The sequence below is a fragment of the Apium graveolens genome, chromosome 5 (genome assembly GCF_009905375.1).
Source record: "Apium graveolens cultivar Ventura chromosome 5, ASM990537v1, whole genome shotgun sequence".
Lineage (NCBI taxonomy): Eukaryota > Viridiplantae > Streptophyta > Magnoliopsida > Apiales > Apiaceae > Apium > Apium graveolens.
In genome coordinates this window covers 309624310-309646239 of record NC_133651.1, presented here as the reverse complement: position 1 = coordinate 309646239, position 21930 = coordinate 309624310, and the positions used below count along the sequence as shown (strand labels likewise).

Here is a 21930-nt window from a genome sequence, read left to right as displayed (position 1 = left end):
CAAAGTTAATTTTATAAGATGTGAGATAATTGTCAATTCATAAATTAAAATTGACATAATTTATTTAGTTTTTAACTCATTGAAAAGAATCTTAAATTTAATTTATCATTCTTATTTTCAGAACATAAAAGACTTTTGTTATTTTTTTCTAATATATATATATATATATCAATAACTCTGGAATACACCATTAAAATTGAATATTTTAATATTGATAAAGATAAAGTCACATGTGTGTATGTAAATTATTATTTATTATATTTTCGAGTAAATTATGTTGGTCTCGTTTATTTATATGCTAGATATCTTGGTCATGTATATATCTAATTGTTATTCAGTAAATTACTCAAATAACATGTATTTATGATTATTCAAAAATTATAATTATCAAATAAATAAATTATAATTATTTATATATCGTAAAGACTAACTACTGATATTCAGGATTTTTTTTTCAAGAATCTGAATATAAATTTGTACTAATATCATCATTCAAATCATTTTGAAGTTTCTTTCATTTATGATTCTAATATTTCTTTTTATAGTAACTTGATAACATTGTATATTATTTTTCTAAAATTAAATATTTTTAATTTGATGAATTTTTTAAGGGAAATTGTCAAGAATACCAATTTTGGGGTAATTATTTGCAACTCTACTATCTTACTTAAAATCTTGCAAATTTACTATATTTTTAAACATACAAACAATTAAATTGCAAAAATACCATCTCCATCTTCCCATTCCTTTTTTTTAACTTCTCTGCCCTCATCAATCTCCACTCCTTCCTCCCCTCTCTCCTCCTACGCCTCCGATCCAATCTTCTCCGTCTTCCTCTCTCCTGATTTCAACTCCACTTCCTTCTCCTCTTCCGCTCTCTCCAGCGGATCCTCCATCGCCCGTGCCGAAAAGCTCCAACACACCATTCGCAATCTCGAAACTCTCCTCCGCTCTCAAGTTCTCTCTCGCCACACTCATTTCCTCTCTCAGCTCTGGAATCTTCACCAGGCTGAGACCTCTCTCTCTCATCTCCGATCTTCTCTCTCTACTCTCCACTCCTCGCTTTTACGCCTCCGCTCCGAGATCTCCGAGCCGAATAAGGTGATCAAATCCAACACTACACATCTTTCCAATTTACATTCGTACTGTTTTGTATTTACAGTCGATTATTCGGTTACTTAGGTTATCGAGGAAATTGAGGGGGTTGATGAGTGTGGAGAGTTTGGATTTGTCGAAATGTGCTCAATTGTATTACGAGGTTATGAGTTTGTTTAATGAGAATGAATTAGTTGATTTTGGGGTTACTTTTGTGGTATTAGTATTGGTCCCGCAGGGGCATTCATTTTTCGTCATTTGCAATCATTTGGGCAACTTATTTTGCAACTTAATGTAATTTTCAACAGATTTTTTCAAATTTGCATTTGTGGTTGCATATATGGTTGCGAGCAGTTGCAAATGCAACCTCCGTATTTTTGCAAATATTTTTTGAAAGATAGTATTTTTGCAATTTGTTTTAAAAAATGACAGTATTTTTACAAAAAGTTTGTAAAACTTGAATATTTATGAGAAAATCCCTTTTTTTAAATATTAGTTGAACTTATTAATCCTTTCAAAATATCGACTAATATTAATTTTTTTATTTAAATAGCATAACATGGATTAAATCAAATAGTACAATACATTATAGTTTTAACCTTTTTCAAATATTTCAAAATAGTTGTACAATAATTTCCAACACTAAATATTTTTTTGTAAATTTATTATTAGTAATTTTAAATATATATTTTTTAAAATGTTGAATTCTATAATTTTTCAAGTTTCTTATATATATAAGTTAAATTCTATTGAGTCCTTGTTTTTAGTTGAGTATATGAGTCCATATATGTTCTGCAAGTAAAATAGTATAATTTTTTTTGTAAAACGTATTATAATGTGAATCATGTTCTACAAATATCAATATTTTAGTAAATATCTTGCAAATCACATACATTTGACAAGTTGAACATTGCAGAACATATGATTTTATAGAACATGATCAGTTTAAAGAACATACGTATTCACGTTGTAGAACACGTAAATATTCAACTTCCCGCACATTAATGATATAACACCATAACACACGTTTATATCATGTAGTTTATTATTTTAGTTTTTAAATTATTAGAAACATAAAACATGAACCATTAGATTGGATCGTAATATAAAGTTAGGATTTTGGACTCCAAAACTTCACACCAAAATAGGGACTTTCTGTATATGATTACTTAAAATAATCATATCAAATTGAATAATATAAAATTTAGGATTTGTCTCACAAATATTTGAATATAAATATATCTTTTATTAAATAATGCAATAAATAAACTATTTTTTTATGAAGAAGCATCAAATGTCTTACCATTTTTTAAATAACATGTTAATGAAAATTATTAATTTTACTTTATAGTTGTAGTTGAATTTTTTCTAAAACAAATGAAAAAAGTGGGACTTTAGGAGCACCTATTTATAAATTCACCATTATTAAATAATATTTTAAACCTAATTTTTTTAAAGTAAAATATTAATAAATAAATTGATTTAATATATCTTCGTAGTTTTAATAGAACTTGTGACACTTCATGTCAAATTTTGAATATATTTAAATATTGGGTCAAGTTCCGGATGTAATAATGTAAAACCAGTCAGTTAGTAATTTTGATACATAATATCAATTGACTTGATCGTATAAAGACCTCAAAAATATCAATTTGTATTAATATAAGATATTATAAAATTTATCATTAGTGGTAAGATATTCGCGTCGAACTCGTAATTTAAATTTATTAAACCTAGATAGTGATGATGTATTTTCGGTTGGGTCATGTAGTCAAATTTTGAGTATTTTTTCAAAATGGGTAAAATTCTGATTTTGAAGCTAGTAATTTTGATACATATTATCAACTGACTTGATTCTACAAAGACCTCAAAAAAATTAATTTTTACCAACATAAGATATCACAAAACTTTTCTTTGTTGGTAAGATTTTCTAGTCAAACTCGTAATTTAAATTAAACCTAGGTAGTGACGTGGTATTTATGGGCAGGTCATTTAGTCAAATTTCGAGTATTCTTTGAAACATGAGTCAAGTTCTAATTTTGAATTCGAAATAAATCGAAATACGCTAATTATAACTTATCTGAATATGTAGTACACGTATATATTATTTATATAAGTGTATCTCTTTTGAACATATAAAAAAATTAATTATATTCACAATTTATTTTTTAGTAAAAAATATATATTAAAAATGAATGAGACATACTTTTCGAATTAAAAATTATTTAATAAATAAGAGAATGATCCGTTTATGTACTATGCTTAACTTTATATCTCAAATTCAATTGTTCAAAACTAACTGTACAAATATTTTAGTAATCATGTTTAAAGTTAAATAAATTGTCGCTATTTACGACACTCACATATTATGTGTATGATAAAAAACTTAGGTAACAGTGTGGTGTAGTGGTAAGGTGATGTGCTTGTAAATGCAAAGACTTGGTTTCAATTCCTCTCAACAACCTCTTTTATATAACTTTAAAGTATAGGGGTAAATTAGTCATTTCAATGAGACTTTTTAATCTCATGAATATTATCACCATGTTCTCCTATTATATATAGAAGAGATTAGCAATTTAGCAAAAAAATACATAAATCTAATCATTTATATATTAGTCTATTTTATTTAGAAATTAAAAAAATCTTAAAATAAAATTGCAAATATATTTACAGTGAAACCTCGATAAAGTAATAATCTCGCTAAAATAATATTTTTTCCCGGTCCCAACATAATGGACACGATGTATTTTTGCTCCCGATAAAGTAATAAACTCGCTAAAGTAATATTTTTTCTTGGTTCCAACCCTATTACTTTAAAGAGGTTTAAGTGTATATTAATTTGCAAATTAATTTTCTCAATTAAACATTTGTTTAGAAATAAATTCAAATGAACGAATGCCATAGTATTGATCACTTCCTAATAAAATTATGAATTTCTGTATAAAGACATATACGTACATAAATTAAAATGTTTCATGTATTACTTACAATTTTTTTGAATATTTAAGATAATTATTTAAATAATAATATATCTATATAATCTTAAAGGCTACTATTGCCCATATAAGATTTACCCATGACCCATAACCCATTTTATTTTTTTACACATAAAACTTTATATTATACACATGTCCATGGATCTTTCACATTTAAATGCATTATAAACCATTTTAGAAACTAACCTAAATACACCTAACTCACTCCCTGATTATAGCAACTGAATGGTACGTTTTAATTTTTTTGAATTTGTTTCTCTCCACTGCATAACTTCAACCTCCTCTAATCTACTCAAAGTTCCATGCTCGGGTGATTTGCTCTCTAATCTTCTCATTTGTTCTATGCTCCGGTGATTTGCTGTTAATCATGGATCCACGCTCTCATCCGACCTCTGCAAGAACTTTACTTTTAGGTTTGTTTTCATTATAAAGTCATGTTAATCATTATGTACGTTAACTGTTATATGATTTGTTTGGTTTGTGTCTTTATCCACAGGTGTGAAACGTTTGATTCGTAGCCGAGATTCATCAAATGAGGACGGCAATCAATCTTCTGTGTTGCAGCCTATACCAAGTTTCAATATTCCTGACTCGACGGGTATATGTATCTTTCTTTGTCTTTATGTTCGTATGTAATTTTGAATCCAAATCATGTCCTTATATTCGTTTCATGAACTTAGTTGTGAAACGTAGAAATATTTGTGTTGGCCAAGAAAATCTTAGTCCCGGTTTCATAGTTTCAAATCAGCAGACACCAGATTCTGTAGTATCTTCTGGTAAGTTTTCCATATCATACATATCTTATTTGTTACATAAATAAATTATGAAACCCATGTTTAACATACGCATTTTGTAGTGGGAAATAGGTCTCTTTTACAGCCATTAGCAAGTTAGACAAATGTTTTGCGTGATTCCCCCCCCCCCAGAAACCTTCTAACTTTGTTGTTGATGTTACGTCTAATAGAAGCAGTAGAGCTTCCTTCACAGATTTGTGTAGTTTGTCTACAAATGTTTTGTGCTGATGTTCAGTCGTTGGTACCAATGTTCCTTGCAGATGTATGATGTTATGTATAATGTTATTGTCTGTCATATTTGTTGATTGCTAGATTTGAAACGTATGAGCAGATGTGTGGGATTGAGAACTGTTGGTGGATCAAATAACAGCCCTTGCAGTGTATCAATTTCACTTAATTCAGGTATTACACTTGAAGAAAATAACACTCCAACTGCCAAGAACATGGAAGGAGCTGCTGCATTGTCAGATATTACCAATGCGTCATGTACGTTATATTAGAACTTGATAGTGAAAGTTAGAAGTTTGTATGTTATGTTTCCTTTGCTATATGTTTAACATTACATTGTGTTATTGGTTGCAGCCGTGAAATGTAGAATACGTGGTCGCAATATTGAGAAGATTATTCCAAGCCCCATGTGTATGTTGTCTTTTAATAATTCTGTTTTGAATAAGTTGTTATGATTTCCTATATCATTATTGCCCCTAATCAGTTTATTCCATTACTAACAATGTATATTAATAACTCTGTATTGTATTTTATTCTTGTTCAACAATCTTCTTTTTCGGCAATTACAGGTGTAGAAAATAACAGTGTAGCGGCGAAGAACAGAAAACCATCTTCCATGCCTTCAGATATGAACAGTACCATGTGTGCGTGACCTATTAACTTAATTCTCCAAATTGTAAGATATTATGCCTGTTTTGATTGGAAAACAATTAATTTGGAGTTTTTTATTTTGTTGCAGATAAGAAATGTAGAGTACGTGGTCCTAATATTGAGACGATGTTTACAAATGCCATTCGTATATTTTTTTGAGAATATACTATTTTGGGAAATGTTTTAAAACTTTACAAAATGTAATTTATTAATCCCACTTTCTTCAACAAAGGAGATGTATACTCACTTATTTGTTTACTATGCAGCTGTGAAACGTAAAGGACTTGGTATGTCCTCTGTGAATAACGGTGACGCATCTTCAAACTTTAATCCCATTTTCGAACATGGGCGAATGAGACAACCTGGGGCGTCTCATTTACGTAGAAGTTGTCATAATCCCCATGAACCAAAGTTAAGAATCAGTGAAGGAAAGAATAAATGTCAAGCATCTCCTGAGAAGAGGAATTTGATTTCAGAGTTTGAAAATGTGGTTGAAGCTGATAATTCAGTGTCCAGTGATTCAGATGTTGGAATTGATGACATGTACCATGATGATCTTGATGGTGTGATATTGAATCAGAATTTGTGGCATGGATATATGGATCTTGGTCCTCCGTCAAAGTTGTGCAATAAATGTGGTGCTACTATGTGGAACGAAGAACGTAATAATAAATCATGTCCGCATAAAGAGCCCAGATTTTCTATGTGTTATCGTAATGGTCAGATACATTTGCCAAAAGAAAGGCCGCCACCAGAACCACTAGCTTCTTTGTTACTTGGTGGTGAGAAATCGAGGTATTTTAAACAGTATATAAGAGTGCACAACTGCATGTTCCAATTCACTTCCACCGGTGGTAAGATTGATAACTCAATAAACAGAGGTAGCTCTCCATATTATTTTCGATTACAAGGTCAAAACTATCATTTGATTGAGAGTTTAGTACCGGTAGATGGATCTTGCCCAAATTTTGCCAGCTCTACATATATGACACGCAGAATGAGGTTGAGAATAGAATCAATGCAATGGGAGGTGCTTCCGACAACGTTGTCCAGATATTATCGACGAACTTTTAAGTATGTTAGACCAGAACAATGAGTTAGTCAAAGCTTTTCGCATGGCCCGGAATCGGTTTGAAAATGGAGATCTGGATGAGTTTAAGTTAGTGCTCATATCATCTCAATAAAACAAACATAGATATTTCAATAAAGTATTCTTCAATAAATTATTTTGAACTTAAAAATTGTTATCAGATGTTCGTACATATTAAACCCTCAACTGCAGATTTTTTTAGAATGAATATGTCGTTACTAAGGATTACAAACATTATTAACTAAACAAGCCAAAAATAAGGAGAATTATACGACATAATATCATTAAAATAGAAAGTACTAACACAATTGGTAGTTTTGTTTAAAGCCGGCTTAAATATATTTTTGCAATTAGAATTTTTTTATTTGTAATTGGACTAAAAATAGTAATAGATGTCTAAAACAAGCATATATATTTCAATTAATTATTGATTGACAAATTATTTTGAACTAAAATATTTTTATCAAATGTTCGTTCATATTAAACTCTCATCTACAAAAATTGTTAGACTTAATATGCTCTTACTACGGATTACAAACATTACTATTTATTCGAGTTAATTAATATGTAGAATATTTTGCAGGCGAAGTTTTAACTTTTGTTTTCTACGCCATAATATCATCACAATATTAAGACTATATAAGAATAAAAAAAACTATGGTTCTTTTTAGAACACTATGCCGCAATGTTAACATAGAAGTTGACGATTCGTGTTTTTATTTCAAAATCAAAAAGCTTATTTGACTGAATATGCCCTTATTACGGATTATAAACATTATTATTTATTCGAGATTTTTGTTTTCTTAATATTTATTTATTAAGTTTTAAATTTTTTATTTTACGGCATAATATCATCGCAATACACATTACTAATAACCATTGACTTTAATAGATTTAAATTTATTTTTTCTGTATTTTACGACTGTAATCGGATCACTTACGTGTTCACTGTATGGGTATATAAAATATGATGTGTTATATCATATTGTAATAACAAATTTCTAATATCTACGTAATTCATTCGCTTAGCTTTGTCCACGTTAATCGTTTTGTTGGTAAAATAAGATTTTCGACAGTAGTTTGTTACGTTTAGGTAAAATAAGTCATTACCAAGTTATAAATCAATGTATCATTATGCTTTTGATCAAATCTGCGAAACAAATTGATTATGTCTCATATTATGAACTTCTAAGGTTGAAAAATATATTGTACGTGTTCTTGATATTAATTAATTGTGAAAGATTTTATGTGTACTTAACACTTAATTCCTTTTTCATTCATTTATAAATATAATTAAGGCAATCATTTTATTAACGATTCTGTGTATAATATGAATTTTTATACTATCAATGCAATAGTTAATAATTTGATTTATGAAATCATATAAAAAAAATTAACAATTAAAATATACATATTTTGGTACAATCAGATATGCACAAGTATTATACTCTCACTCCATAACTGATTTTATAGATTTCAAAGTAACTAACCTTATTCCATATTAATAGCCTCACATATCACATATAACAATTTTGGCGGCATAAAACATGTAATATGATCATATCTCTAAATTAAAGTTGTAGATATGCATCTAAATCTTTTTCATATCATTTTGTTTAAATTTCAATATTATCATACTTGCTCCTGTATTGTAACTCAAAGCTGCATAAGAAACGTTCCATACCACATCTTGCAATCATCATGGGTTAGTATTCTGCATACAATTTGTATTACATGGTGAACGAATATGAAATCTTGACTTTACCATTATGTTATCTTTTAATATAGATTTCAAATTTCAATACTTTCAGCTCCAGTTATAGTTCATTCGCTTTCTTCACTGGACATTTATAGCCGAAACTTGAAGATATGAGTTCGGGTCACAAGATTGTGGCATACTAATAATAGGGAAGGAGTCTTTGTTGGATGGAATTTGATTCTTTTGGACCCTCAGGTAATTCATGTTCAAAACAGATTGTTTTACGTTGTCACGTTTATAGTTGCGAGTATACTATTGTAACCTACATGTTTTCCTGTTTGTAAGAATGATCATATACAGGCTTTTGTGAGAGCTGATATATGGAACTCTCTTGACAACACTATTGTTGAGGGTCAGATGTATGAAATAACAAATTTCATGACTACCCACGCATCTGGTATCTTGAGGCCTGTTCGTTCTGCGCTAAAAATTGTTTTCACACCTTTAACCACAGTCCAAACTATGTATCCAAACGACTTACTCCGGATTTTCATAGAGAGTCACAATTTTGAATTTGTTAGTTTACCTCAGTTGGCTATAAATCCTGAATCTTATGCTCTCAATACGACATTTGTCATAGGTATCAAAAAAATTCTTATGCTTTATACTAACACAACAATGTAAAAAGTGCATTTGTTTTAATTATATGACATTGTTCTTTATCAGATATCATAGGAGTTGTTGCTGATCTCCAGCCAAGGGTGAACATTGAAACAATATTTGGAGTTCAGCCTCTTATACGATTCAATGTTACTTAAGGACCAGAGTAAGAATTAAGTTACACGTTTAGAAATTTATTGAACTAATGTATCTACTTAGATTTAAATTTTGTTCGTTTCTATGTGTTTTGTTACAAGTGTTTCTTTCAAAGTGGATATATGGGGTGCATTGACTGAAAGTATGACTTCACTGTATGAAGATGGTGAAGAGACACCGGTCATTATTATTCTGTCAAGTGCCAAAGTTATCATGTACAAAGGTTAAATTTATGGAGTTAAGATAGTTTATTATATTATTTACTTAGACAAACACATTGTATGTTTGTAACATGTTATTTTTGGTTGTTAAGGCGTCGTTATTATCATACTCCGGCCTCCAAATTCTACATTAACCCGGGAGTACAGGAGGTTTTTAACTTTAGGCATTGGTATGTGTAAAAAGATTGTTTTGAAAACTTTGTACGTTAACTTTTTTTAGGTATAAATCTCTTAATACATTTATGTGTGTTACAGGCTTGAGGGCCTGGGATATGATCGTGCCGATAGTGATTGATGAATTAAATAAGGTAAATATAGCATTTGTTACAGAAGTAATGTCCTATAAGATTGAACACAAGTGACTAAATATATGAAAATAAATATTGTAACATATTTCTTACTGTTTCCTTTGCACGAGGAGAGAGTCGAAGGTGGTTTTTGATATTTGGAAAGAGAATGCATTGTACGGATGTCGCGTGAAAGAAAACTTTTTATTTCAATCAGAATTTTCGTTAAGGATATCTAAATAAGTTTTAGAGACAAGTCATTGTTTATGTTTAAAACTTTATGTTGGATTTTTAGATGGTTTGAATGTATGCCCTTGCTGATTTCTGCTTATTGTTGGAGTTCATTAGCCTTATTATCATCTTGTTCATTTTCAGCATTTTGTACTGCATCTTCTATATTCAAATCAACCGGCTCTTCATTGTTCGCATGATTATCTAACACAGCATGTTTGTTCTGCGTTTAACTATTTAAATGGATTGCTCAAATCCCTGATTGTAACATTTGATGCTAAATATTTTGTCAACGTTTAACTGTATAAACGTAGTAAATGGTTTTAGATAATATTGAAAGAAAATCATGAGATACGAGATGCATAACAAAACAGACTTAATCATGTCTGATTGCCTTCTACTTTTGGTATTTTAACTTAAAAAATGGTAACATCAAATTGACGAATTAAAAAGTTTAAGTAGAATTAAAAGAAAAATGTTCGTCATATTTTGTCTTAATTTCCGTACATGTTAAGCTTTTAATTGTTGTAATAGATGTTTAGGAAGAAATCACTACCGAAAATATTGTACTAGACGATTTATTCTAATTTGAAGGTCGTAGACATTGTTATACCATGTGAAGTTATTATAATTATTTTCAGAATATTGGATTACTTATGCACAATCCAAATCCTAACAAACTCATATGTAAAGATTACGCCAACGGATTAACATCAATCATGTACCTAAATTCATGGTTGACATAGTAATCCTTTTACATATATGGTTAACATATGTTCTATGAGTGTTTAAATTGTGTAGCCTTTTAATAATCATTTGGTTGTTGTTCATCTTTGTCATGGCCGGCATGGAAAATAATCTTGCATCGGTTGATAACACTAGGACTGATTGGAGGGTTCGTGTACGTATTACTCGGATGTGGCCTTCATTTTCTCGCAGTCAGCAATTCCGAGCTGTTAATCTAATTTTGCTTGATTCTGAGGTAATGTCGTTCAGTTTATAAAGTAGTATTATATGATCAATATTTATATAGAAGAGTTTTTTAATGAGCCAATGTTATGCAAGATTGTCATGTCTTTGCATTTGTGAATCGTGTGATTTGGCATGATGTTAGCAATATCATACTTCAAGGAAACACATATGATATTCATAACTTTATAGTAATGGAGCCTGTAGGACTTTTGAGACCTGTATCTTTTGATAAAATTATTGTTTTCGCACATGATACCATTGTCCATCATGTTACTTTTGAATTAAATACCATTCCAAGGCACAAGTTTGAGCTTAAGACTATTCCTAAGATTTCCTGAGGTTTCTGAACTTGCAATGTCACTTTCTGAAAATGAGGTCCCTGTACATGCTATAGGTATTTCTGTATCTTATCACATAATTGTTTTTATTTTAAATTATCTTTTACAAATTCTAATTAGATGACATTGCATAGATATTGTTGGCATGGCTCAAAACATTGAACCAGTAAAGCAAGTCTATACACGATTTGGTGAGAAAAAGTTTCTTCGTTTTGAGTTATTTGATGGCAGGTAAGACCATGCTTTCACCAATAAATTTAGTTTCGATCAGTGTTTTCCAATGTTCATATGATTGTCTATCTTTGTTTCCAAATCAGCAACGTGGTTCAGATTTATGCTTCGGATCAATTTACTGATGATGTAGCAACGACGCTAGAAGGAAATGGTGTGTATCCTCCAATAGTGATCTTGACAACAATGATGCCACTAATCCATAATGGTTCCATTTACTGTCAATCTATATGTTCATTAGAAACTATAATTGTTTTTCATGGTGAAAACTAACTCTTATTGGTAAATTGCTTCTAATAGGTTCACTACAGATAAGAAGTTCATCATGTTCATAGATTTATTTCAATATTAATCATCCGACTGTTGAGGTGTTGAGGCAAAGGTATAAACACTTTTTGGGTAATGTAAATTATTAGTACTGGGAGAGATATAAACATGATTGAATTGTATAAACTCTAATGAACATGTTGTGTACTATTGTGTCTACAACATACTTGGTGGAGCAGTCTAAATAAACTACTTTTGGCGTGAAGTCTTCCCTACACATTTACAATCAATTTATTCATAATAAGATTTAGCCAGATTGTGTTCGGGAATGTCTGTTATTTTGCATTACATTTGAGTTTTTGTCATCTTAAAGATGATTGTTTTGAGATTTTAGTATTCAGCCAAACTTTCTCTTATGAATTGGAATAAATTTTAATGTAGACTCATATGAATGTTTTACTCATCTAATCATTTGTTATATGTCATTGCCGAAATCAATGTTTACTTATGACATGTGAATATAATTTTAGATGTTGCTATTACAAATGGGAATAACATACAAAATAAATGATACTCTTTTCCATGTAGATTGGAAGACAATGATGCAATTTGAATATAGATAACAACAATGTTCACTTTGATCCAATAATCTTACAAACACTTTCTGCAGAATAATATTGTCACTAATTTATAGTAACATTGATTAAACATTAACATGCTAACATTCTTCTAATAATATACTGAAATATGAATCATATATTGCGACCATAATCATCCACTAATATGCGAATTCTACCAATTGCTTCAATCAACTGATCAGCCTGGTCATTCAAATTAGTAAGATGTTCCTTCCACCCATCGCCAAAATTTTGAAAGTCATTCACCATCTCTGCAGCGTTTAGTTTCAAGGTTGTCTCATGACCACGTAGGGAGGTGGACGTATCACCTAGGAATCTGAGTGGATTTCCAATATAAGATGGTGGAATTTCGTCACTGCTTTGGGATGATTCTCCACATTTTTTCCTTGATCCATTCTACAAAATATCTTCTATATTGCTGTAAAGGAGAAAAATAAAATTATGAAGCAAACGTCCAGAAATTGGTAAGACATGAAAAGAAATAGACATGTAAAGAATACTTGAACTGCTCCTGGAGGCCAACCGAACGAGCAAACAAATCAGATTTCCTGCTTTCCAATGGAAGCATACAACTCTGAGAAGAAAACATTTGCATCTTCCAGATCAGTGTTGAAATCTGCGCAAGTGACAGCCAATTGGTTCAACTCTTCCATTTGCCTCAGCTGTTAAAATCCAACATGGCAAACAATTTAAAAATTTCAGGTTTTTAAATATAAGCTGTCAATGACAAGATACCTCCATAAGTCCCCTCTTTTGGAATGACGGATTCATCAGAAACACATAATTTAAACTTAAGTGGTTCGTCAGTATGCTGGAGAGCAATGGTATCGCCAATTTTAATTTGTGTTTCTCAAATGAACCAATTCCACTCATTACTAAAAAGCACTGCATCATGAACACATTTTACATAGATAGACCATTCTTGATTCTCAAAACAAAATGTAATGACGGCAGACTTTTCACATAAATCAAATTTGTTGCAAATATATGAATTGATAGCTTAGAAGGTACAAAACTATTAGAGACAACACATTAAAAAAACCACAATGTTTTACAATAAATATATAAATATGGACATCTATTTTTGTACAAACAAAACATATCTAAATTTCTTTTAGATCCATTTATGCATCAATTTACATTCAACGACCAATGTAACATCAAATTCTTATTATAACAATGAAAAAAATATAAGAAAATTGAACAACTTACCTCTTTTCAGAATTAGCATCCCCGATGAAATGCTGAATGAGGCACTTCAAGCTCTAACCTATAATCAGCTTCAAATTTGAAAGAGAGAGTCTATGAATTGTCAGTGAGTTTTTTCTAATTCAAATTGGAAGAGAGAGTGTGTGAACTGTAAGTGAGTTTTGTACACAATATGCTGATTTACTTTTCCCTTTTGTTGTTGGAATATGTTTTGTATTATTCAAGTATTTTGTCCATCCTAAAAACATACATTTATATGTTAAATTAACATTATACTTTGCTTTATAATTTGTATAGAAATATGAATGTTCTATTAACGTATTTTTATTAAATTCAAATAATTCTATAATTATGTTTTATATTAATACATGACATACGTTTGAAAAGTCTTTAATAAGTTGCTGCTATATATACTTTTTAATAATAATACAGTACATACTTTTTTATATTAATACTGTTGTATTGTATGTTTACCTTTTTTAAATAAAATTAAATCACATTATTTCATTTTGGTATTGTTTAAACTATTCATGAAAATATTATTTGATAAACTATTACCTAAACTTGACAAAAGTGAAAAATAAACTATTAAAATAATAATAAAAAATGATTACAACAAAAATTTGGTGCGAAATGCGAAAATTAATAAAATTAATTTATTTTTAGCTAACACTCGTGGCACGGGCAAAGTTCCCTATATAAATAATTAATACTTAGAAAGAAGGAAAAGCAAGCTCCCTCTTTCCGGGCTCACATGCAAACCTTACCAAGTTTGGACCCTCGACTCTTTTGGTCAGTCAGTCCCCTCTTCTCTCTCCCCAATTATACAAAATTTTAAATCTAAACAACCATTTTTGATTTCATTCATTTATTTATATTATACGTCATTTTGTAAATCAGAATTATTCGGTTGATATACTGATTTGTGATTATTGAAAGATTAAATTAAATAACTCGGTGACAATTTATTAAAAATTAATTAAATTGATCAAATATTTTTAACCGATTTTTAAATAATTTATCAACATTTTTTAATAAGTCGACCGATTTCTGTAATCATGATTTGAATCCATAAAAAATTTACCTTACGTGTAAGTGTAACTAGTAAATTTATCTGGTTGCCCTTTTGATGTTTTAAAATTTTGATTCTTTACCTCCCAAACTCAATATTGACCCCTCTCCCCTCTCTCTCTCTCTCTCTCTCTCTCTCTCTCTCTCTCTCATCTCTCTCTGCTTCATTGGGCGCCTCTATTGCTTCCACTGTTTAATTTCCTTGTAATCCCTCACTTTTCTTGACCCTTTACTTGTGTCTTTCTTGTGTAACACTAGCCTTGATTCCATGACTTCTCATTTGTCAGATTCTTAAACCCTCTGCTTTAAAAAATCTTTTTTTTTATTTTATTTTCTTGACCATTTTAAACCACCCCCCACATGTTTGTTTTCATGTTTGTCTGATCTAAGATTGGATCACAAGGATCTCTCTTTCTTTCTCTCCTTTTTATTTGCAGAGACACAACAAGAAGAACAAGCTTGTGGGTCTTAGTTGCTTAAGTACTTTTTGGCTCTTTTCTTGATTTAAAGGTTTGATTTTTATTGTACTTTGTAGATATTTGATGTAAAGTTTTGATTTTTATTGTACTTTTTAGATATTTCTTTATCTGGGTCCCTTTATTTTTGGATAAAGTATATGATTTGTGTTGCTTTATTGTGTTATTTGTTGTTAGTTTCAAGTGGGTATTTTTCTTGTATGTTAAAAAATATCATTTTTTTGTAAATAATTGTTGATAGGGCCTTTTTGTTGGGTTAATTTGTTGCTACAGGTGATAATGCTTATTTATCAGCTGTATTGGCCTTAAGTTAGTGGTAGATTTTGATGATTGAATTGGGTTTTGATTGCGTAAAGTAGTGATTTTTGAGAAATGTTTGGAGTTGATGTTTCTAAATATGCACATAGTGCTGTTCATAAGGCTGTGGTGACAAAAGATTATGCTGCTCTGAGGAAAATAATTGCGGGACTTCCGCAGCTTTGTGACCCTGCTGAAATTACAAGTGAATCAGTTTCGGTGGCCGAGGAAGCGAAGGCTGATGCCATATCTACTGTAATTGATAGTAGAAATGTTCCGAATAGAGAAACACCTCTTCACCTTGCTGTTAAGTTGGGTGATGAGACGGCGACAGAAATGCTTATGCTCGCAGGTGCGGATTGGAGCTTGCAGAATGATAAGGGGTGGAGTGCACTCCAGGAAGCGATATGTAAGAGAGAAGAAAGAATTGCTAGGATTATAGTTAAGCATTACCAGCCAATAGCATGGGCAAAATGGTGTAGAAGGTTGCCTAGGTTGGTCTCGACAATGAGAAGGATGAGAGATTTCTACATGGAAATTACGTTTCAGTTTGAAAGCTCTGTTATTCCTTTCATTTCAAGAATTGCTCCTTCAGACACCTACAAAATTTGGAAAAGGGGTGCAAATCTGAGAGCTGACATGACTTTGGCAGGATTTGATGGCTTTAAAATTCAGCGTTCAGATCAGAGTATCGTGTTTCTTGGTGACGGTTCCGAGGATGGGAAGGTACCTCCTGGTTCACTTTGTATGATCACTCACAAAGATAAAGAAGTGATGAATGCCTTGGATGGTGCTGGAGCTCCAGCATCTGATTTAGAGGTGCAACAAGAAGTGACAGCAATGTCTCAGACTAATATATTCAGACCAGGCATTGATGTGACTCAGGCAGTTCTTTTACCTCAGATGACATGGAGGCGGCAGGAGAAATCTGAAATGGTTGGTCAATGGAAGGCCAAAGTATATGATATGCATAACGTGGTGGTAAGTATTAAATCGAGGAGGGTTCCAGGAGCCATGACAGATGATGAGTTGTTCTCATCTAGTAATGAAAATGAAAATGAGGTTGAATCAGGGAGTGAGGAACTAAATGATATCCTAACAGAAGAGGAAAGAAGGCAATTAGAGGCTGCACTTAAGTTAGATTCTTCTGAATTAAACAATGAAAACAATGGTTTGATAAGGCACCGCCACAGTTGTTACGAGCAAGGGGAGATGCCCATTGATGACCTAAGTAATTTCAGAAATGGTGAAATGAAGCAAGAAAAGAAGGGGTGGTTTGATGGATGGAAGAAACGAGACAGCAAACAAGAAGGGCAGAAAAAAGGTGTTCCTCCAAGAGGCTCTCTTTGTGTGGAAGATAAGGTGAGTGATCTCCTTGGGGATTCACCTTCACAAACTCAGAGTACGCCTGGAAGGCATTCCATGGAGATAGTTATTAAGGGGGATGAACAGCGCAAAGGCAAGGATTCCAAAGCATCTTCATCCAATACGGGGGGAGGAAGTCGGCAAAAGGACGGAGCACGTGAGAATGAGTACAAGAAAGGTTTGAGGCCTGTTCTTTGGCTTTCGCCTAGTTTCCCTTTAAAAACCGAAGAGCTGCTTCCATTACTTGACATACTAGCAAACAAAGTTAAGGCTGTTCGGCGCTTAAGAGAATTGCTCACAACAAAACTTCCATTGGGCACCTTTCCTGTCAAGGTAAATTATAAATTCAGCTATATATCCCGTGTAATGTGTTTAGTCACTATATATGCACAAATATACTATTTAATGACCACACACTTTCTTTATCAATCTCAACGCTAAATGGTTTAGTTAGCGGTCTTTCCACATGTGTTATGATTTGCACATCCATTTAGACTGTAGTTTATGACGCCACAGTGCATTTTAGGGTAATATAAAACTCCCTAGATACTGGGGACAGTTAGGACTCAGGAAGGAAGGTATTCACTGTTTAGTCTAAACTATTATCAGTGAAATTTCTAATTAAAACGTCTTAGCAGAACTTTAAGAATTTATTAAGGGTCCAACACCTATTTAGCTAGCAGCAAGCCAGCAAGCAGACTGTATGTGGTAGAATTAAGAGATTCAATCTGCACAGGGAAATGAAGGAATCATAACTTATTTGAAATGAAGCACGAAGTTATTTTCAACAGAGTTAAGAGAGTTTTTGCATCCCAATGTGTCTAATTTGGTCACTGCAACATAGAAAGCTAAAATAATAATCCACCAGTCATAATTAAGTAGTTCACTTGCGTGATATATTTTAGTAAGATACATAGAAACAATAATTTAAAATTTTAAGTAATTGACCTGTCTTCAGCTCAATGATCCCCGGAGCCATTTATGTTTAAAAGGATTATGATGCCTGGACTATCACCTTAATTACTCTAAACTTAAAGCATACTATTATCCCGCAGAACAGAATTTCAGTCATCTCTTTAGTTCAATTTTATGGGATTATAATCTCTTTAGTTCGCGAAGTGCTCAAGTGGCATTTTTAACACTTATAATATTTGGTCCGCTATTTAAGAAGCTCATATCATTCAAGTGGTAAAATAATCATAATCAGTAGGTTACAATCAGGTGCTGAAGAAGATAATTAGTTTGTATGAAACGGAGTATTTTTGTGAGTGCCACAAACCATTTGACTGATTGTCAGCTGTCGGTTGTGCCAAATATTGCAGAGGGGGCTAAAAATGTATGCGATTGTGTTGTGTACATGTGTGTGCGAGAGATTTTTTTACATGTGTGTGCGAGAGATTTTTTTTTCTCCCTTTTTATTTGTCAAGCAAGTTATGTAGGATGTATAAAGTAGTTTTCGTTGGTCTGATGTATCTCTTGTATCTTAGTATCTCTTCTGAAAAGTTCTCGGTGGTTCAGGTTGCTATACCAGTGATTCCCACCATCAGAGTGTTGGTGACTTTCACGAAGTTTGAAGAATTGCAAGCACTAGACGAGTTCTCAACCCCACCTTCAAGTCCAACTGCTCAAAGCCGAGAAACACCAACAATGAATCAATCATCCAATTCATCTTGGTTTCAGTGGATAAAAACACCTTACAACCGAGCAAGTTCCTCCACAAGTAGTAGGAATGATAATGTTCAAGATCCATTTGCTATTCCTTCCGATTACACCTGGGTTACAGCAGAAGCCAAGAAAAAGAAAATGCAGGAGAAGAGCAAATCCAAGAAAGGTAGAAATCAGAATCAAAACCAGTAGTCCCTCGCATAACTTTGCAGAATCTCTCGAAAGTGGGAAATTTGCTTATACTGATCCACAAATCTGCAGAAATGTAATAATGACAGGGGCTATATTCTTTTAACGGAAGTTGAAAAGTCTTGGAGAGTGCTTTAAAATTTGGTAAATTCATTGTGGGTGGTATAAATAGGCTGAATTTGATTTTTAAATGGCCAGAAACTAACATGCTCAGTTCTTCTGGTTTTGCTTGTAGGGATGCTAAACCATTTACTTCCCATCAGTTTATTAGAGTTCTAATTCCTGACAGAATAATGGTGTTATGTTTTCATTTAGCCCCTTTATTTTGACACATGAAGTTCATTGTGATTTATTTACTAGCAAATACTAGCATTTCTTTGTGATAAAAAAGAATCACCTTAACATGTTTTATGTAGCACAGATAAGAATTTATTCTTTACATACAAAAACATATTAGAAAAAAATGAAAAGAAATCTTTAATACTCACAAATTAAAAATTAATGGAAGGGATTGGTTATTTATTTCAATGCTGTTTTGCATGTCAATGTTTTGATTACATGTACAAAAAACACAAACATAAATGCTATACATACTAGTGTAACATCTCTAAACAAAAAATAATAATTTAGATTACAACTAATTACAGAAGGACAAGGTTTTTGAAGTGGCAAACTGTAAAATGGAGGGTGCAACAAGTGAACAAGCTGAGGCAAATGAATGGTGTAACAACAAAAGCATTACTCTTGCTGGTGATGGTCGTGGTTGGGAACGCAGTGAGAGAAGGCTGATCACAACAAATCGAAGAGGGTTGAAGGTTCCACCGTTCTTGAACAAGGTGTATGAACTGGTGAATGATCCGAAAACAGATGATATAGTATCTTGGACTTCTGATGGCACTACTTTCACTGTTTGGGATCACCACATGTTCACTAAAAACATTCTTCCTGCATACTTCAGACATGACAATTTCTCTAGCTTTGTTTATCAACTCAACAACTATGTGAGTATTAGCTCCTCACTTGTTTCTTTGCATCTCTTTCTGTATTTACCAAATTATTTTCTTGAATTTCAAGTGTTCTCTGCTTATGTTTGTCAATTTATAACTGGATTGTTTTTTAAATGCATTTGGTCCTTCCATAGCATGATTTGTTCTGGGTTTTACTAACTGAACTGAAGCATAGCTACTGTCTTGAATTGACATGAACTCAGGCTTTAAGTTGAGCATACTGTGCACATATGTTTCTCTATAGATATTGAAGATGAGTAAACATCTTAATAAATTCTATGTGTTAATGCATCTGATTGTGTTAGATTGATCATGCACTATACGAGGTTCATGTGCTTACTTTTGGTGTCTCCTTCGTGTTCTAGTTAAACCACAGTTTGAGTGTTAATGATGAGCTGAAATATGCAGTTGTGTGTGATAATTTTGTTTATGTTTTAAATGGAAGGGTTTCAAAAAGACAAGCTGGGATACCTGGGAGTACGAAAACAAATGGTTTCAACAAGGAAAAGATTATCTTCTTGTGAACATCAGGAGGAAAAACCAACTTTCCTATGTCGCGAAAAGAAACAGGGTAGTAGGCCTGAACTCGGATAACTTAGTTTGTGAAGCACCATTAGAATCAGAAAACTCAGAAAACAACCAAGTGAAACTGGAGGTACAGAAACTTGTCAAGAAACAGGAAAGTATGGAGAAAGAATTGGGAACCGTTAAAGGTCAGATAGAAAGCCTATTCAAGCAACAGAAGATTGTTATCTCGATGTTCAGTGCATTACTTCCAAAATTTAGTCAGCACTTGCACCAGAATGTGATTGAACAAGGGGTGATCGAAGAGGCTGAGGTAGAGAAAGAAACAGTAGAAAGGGTCAAAAATGGAAATGGAATGGAACTTGTTGTAGCTGATCATTATACTGGTCAACAAAACGGCTTGTTTGACACTTGCAATCTCATGGAAAATACAGAAAATCTTTGCTTTTTGGAGAAGCTAATGGCAATTGATGAGAATCAGGAATTACAAGGAGAGCTAGCAAATCAACAGTCCAACATTTTGATGGAGTTGGAAGGTCTGATGACTCAAGCTGAATTAGGAGGATACATAGAGTTTATGTCTCAAGAGGAGTTTGAAGAAACAAAGCCTGCAATTTAACTGGAACCATACATGTTACCGCGCACACATATGCAGGTAACGATCTTTTATTCGTTTCTCTTGTAAAGTTACTTGTCATGAACTTTTTGCTTGATGGTTAGGTCTGATTTCTACGATGGGAGGAGGAGAAAGGAAGGTGGAGTAGATGGAGGATTAATGTCTTCAAACTTAATCTAATATCTGATTACATTACTGATTGATTATTAGTTTACTAGTGCTGATGCAAGTCTGCAAAGTACAAACTCATGTATATGACACTTTTTATACTTGTAGCGAGTTCATGCATGCTTCTTTACTATGCATTACTAGATACTCTATCAGTTCTACAGCTCTGATTGGTAGATTAGGTTGATTAGTGACTAAGTTCTGTATGAACAATGGAGCAATTTTTCTCTGTAGCAAATTAAAGTAAAAAAAACTCATATGATACATAGCAAATATTTAAATAGAGAAATGTTAAAGTTTCCGAAATAGTTATCGAAACGGTTCTCAAATGATCCATAAAATTTTTAGAATCTTCAGGGATATATGTAGGATTGCTTTGCTTTTTAATAAAACATGATTTTTTACACCAGTGTTAAGTTCTAGAATTTAGAATTGAGTTACTCATCAAAAAAACAAGTAATAATTATTTTTTTTTACTAAAATCTTTTTCCCTAATTAACCTGAGGACTTTTTAAATTATGAAATTTTACCTGAGATATATAGGGCAGATAGAGTAACATGTCATTCAGAGAAGCTTGATTAAGGGTCCGTTTGGGTTTCTTAAAATATGTAATTTATGACTTAAAGTTGAAAAGTGTTTTAAAAAATATAATTTATAACTTAAAGTTGAAAAGTGTCGTGATGTGAATATGATAGCTTGTAAGTTATTTAGGTTTGAATATTTTTCGATATAACTTATGTATAAGTTGATAATGTGTTTGGTAAATTATAACTTATAAGTTATAATT

At 31.9% G+C, this 21930-nt stretch overlaps 2 protein-coding genes across 3 annotated transcripts; both read left to right on the top strand.

Annotated features, from left to right (window-relative positions):
* Positions 1-14948: 14948 nt before the first annotated feature.
* Positions 14949-19174, top strand: LOC141659385 (uncharacterized). The gene is made up of 3 exons (XM_074466230.1): positions 14949-15344; positions 15584-17305; positions 18491-19174. The coding sequence occupies exons 2-3, from the start codon at positions 15683-15685 to the stop codon at positions 18827-18829; spliced, it is 1962 nt and encodes a 653-aa protein (XP_074322331.1). The 5' UTR covers positions 14949-15344; positions 15584-15682; the 3' UTR covers positions 18830-19174.
* Positions 19175-19477: 303 nt separating this feature from the next.
* Positions 19478-21363, top strand: LOC141662104 (heat stress transcription factor A-2e-like). Of its 2 annotated transcripts, XM_074469152.1 has the most exons (3): positions 19478-19827; positions 20279-21013; positions 21079-21363. In XM_074469152.1, the coding sequence occupies exons 1-2, from the start codon at positions 19507-19509 to the stop codon at positions 20975-20977; spliced, it is 1020 nt and encodes a 339-aa protein (XP_074325253.1). In that variant the 5' UTR covers positions 19478-19506; the 3' UTR covers positions 20978-21013; positions 21079-21363. The 2 variants fall into 2 exon arrangements, with proteins under 2 accessions (XP_074325253.1, XP_074325252.1); XM_074469151.1 differs by having other exon boundaries at positions 20279-21363.
* The last annotated feature ends 567 nt before the right edge of the window (positions 21364-21930 follow it).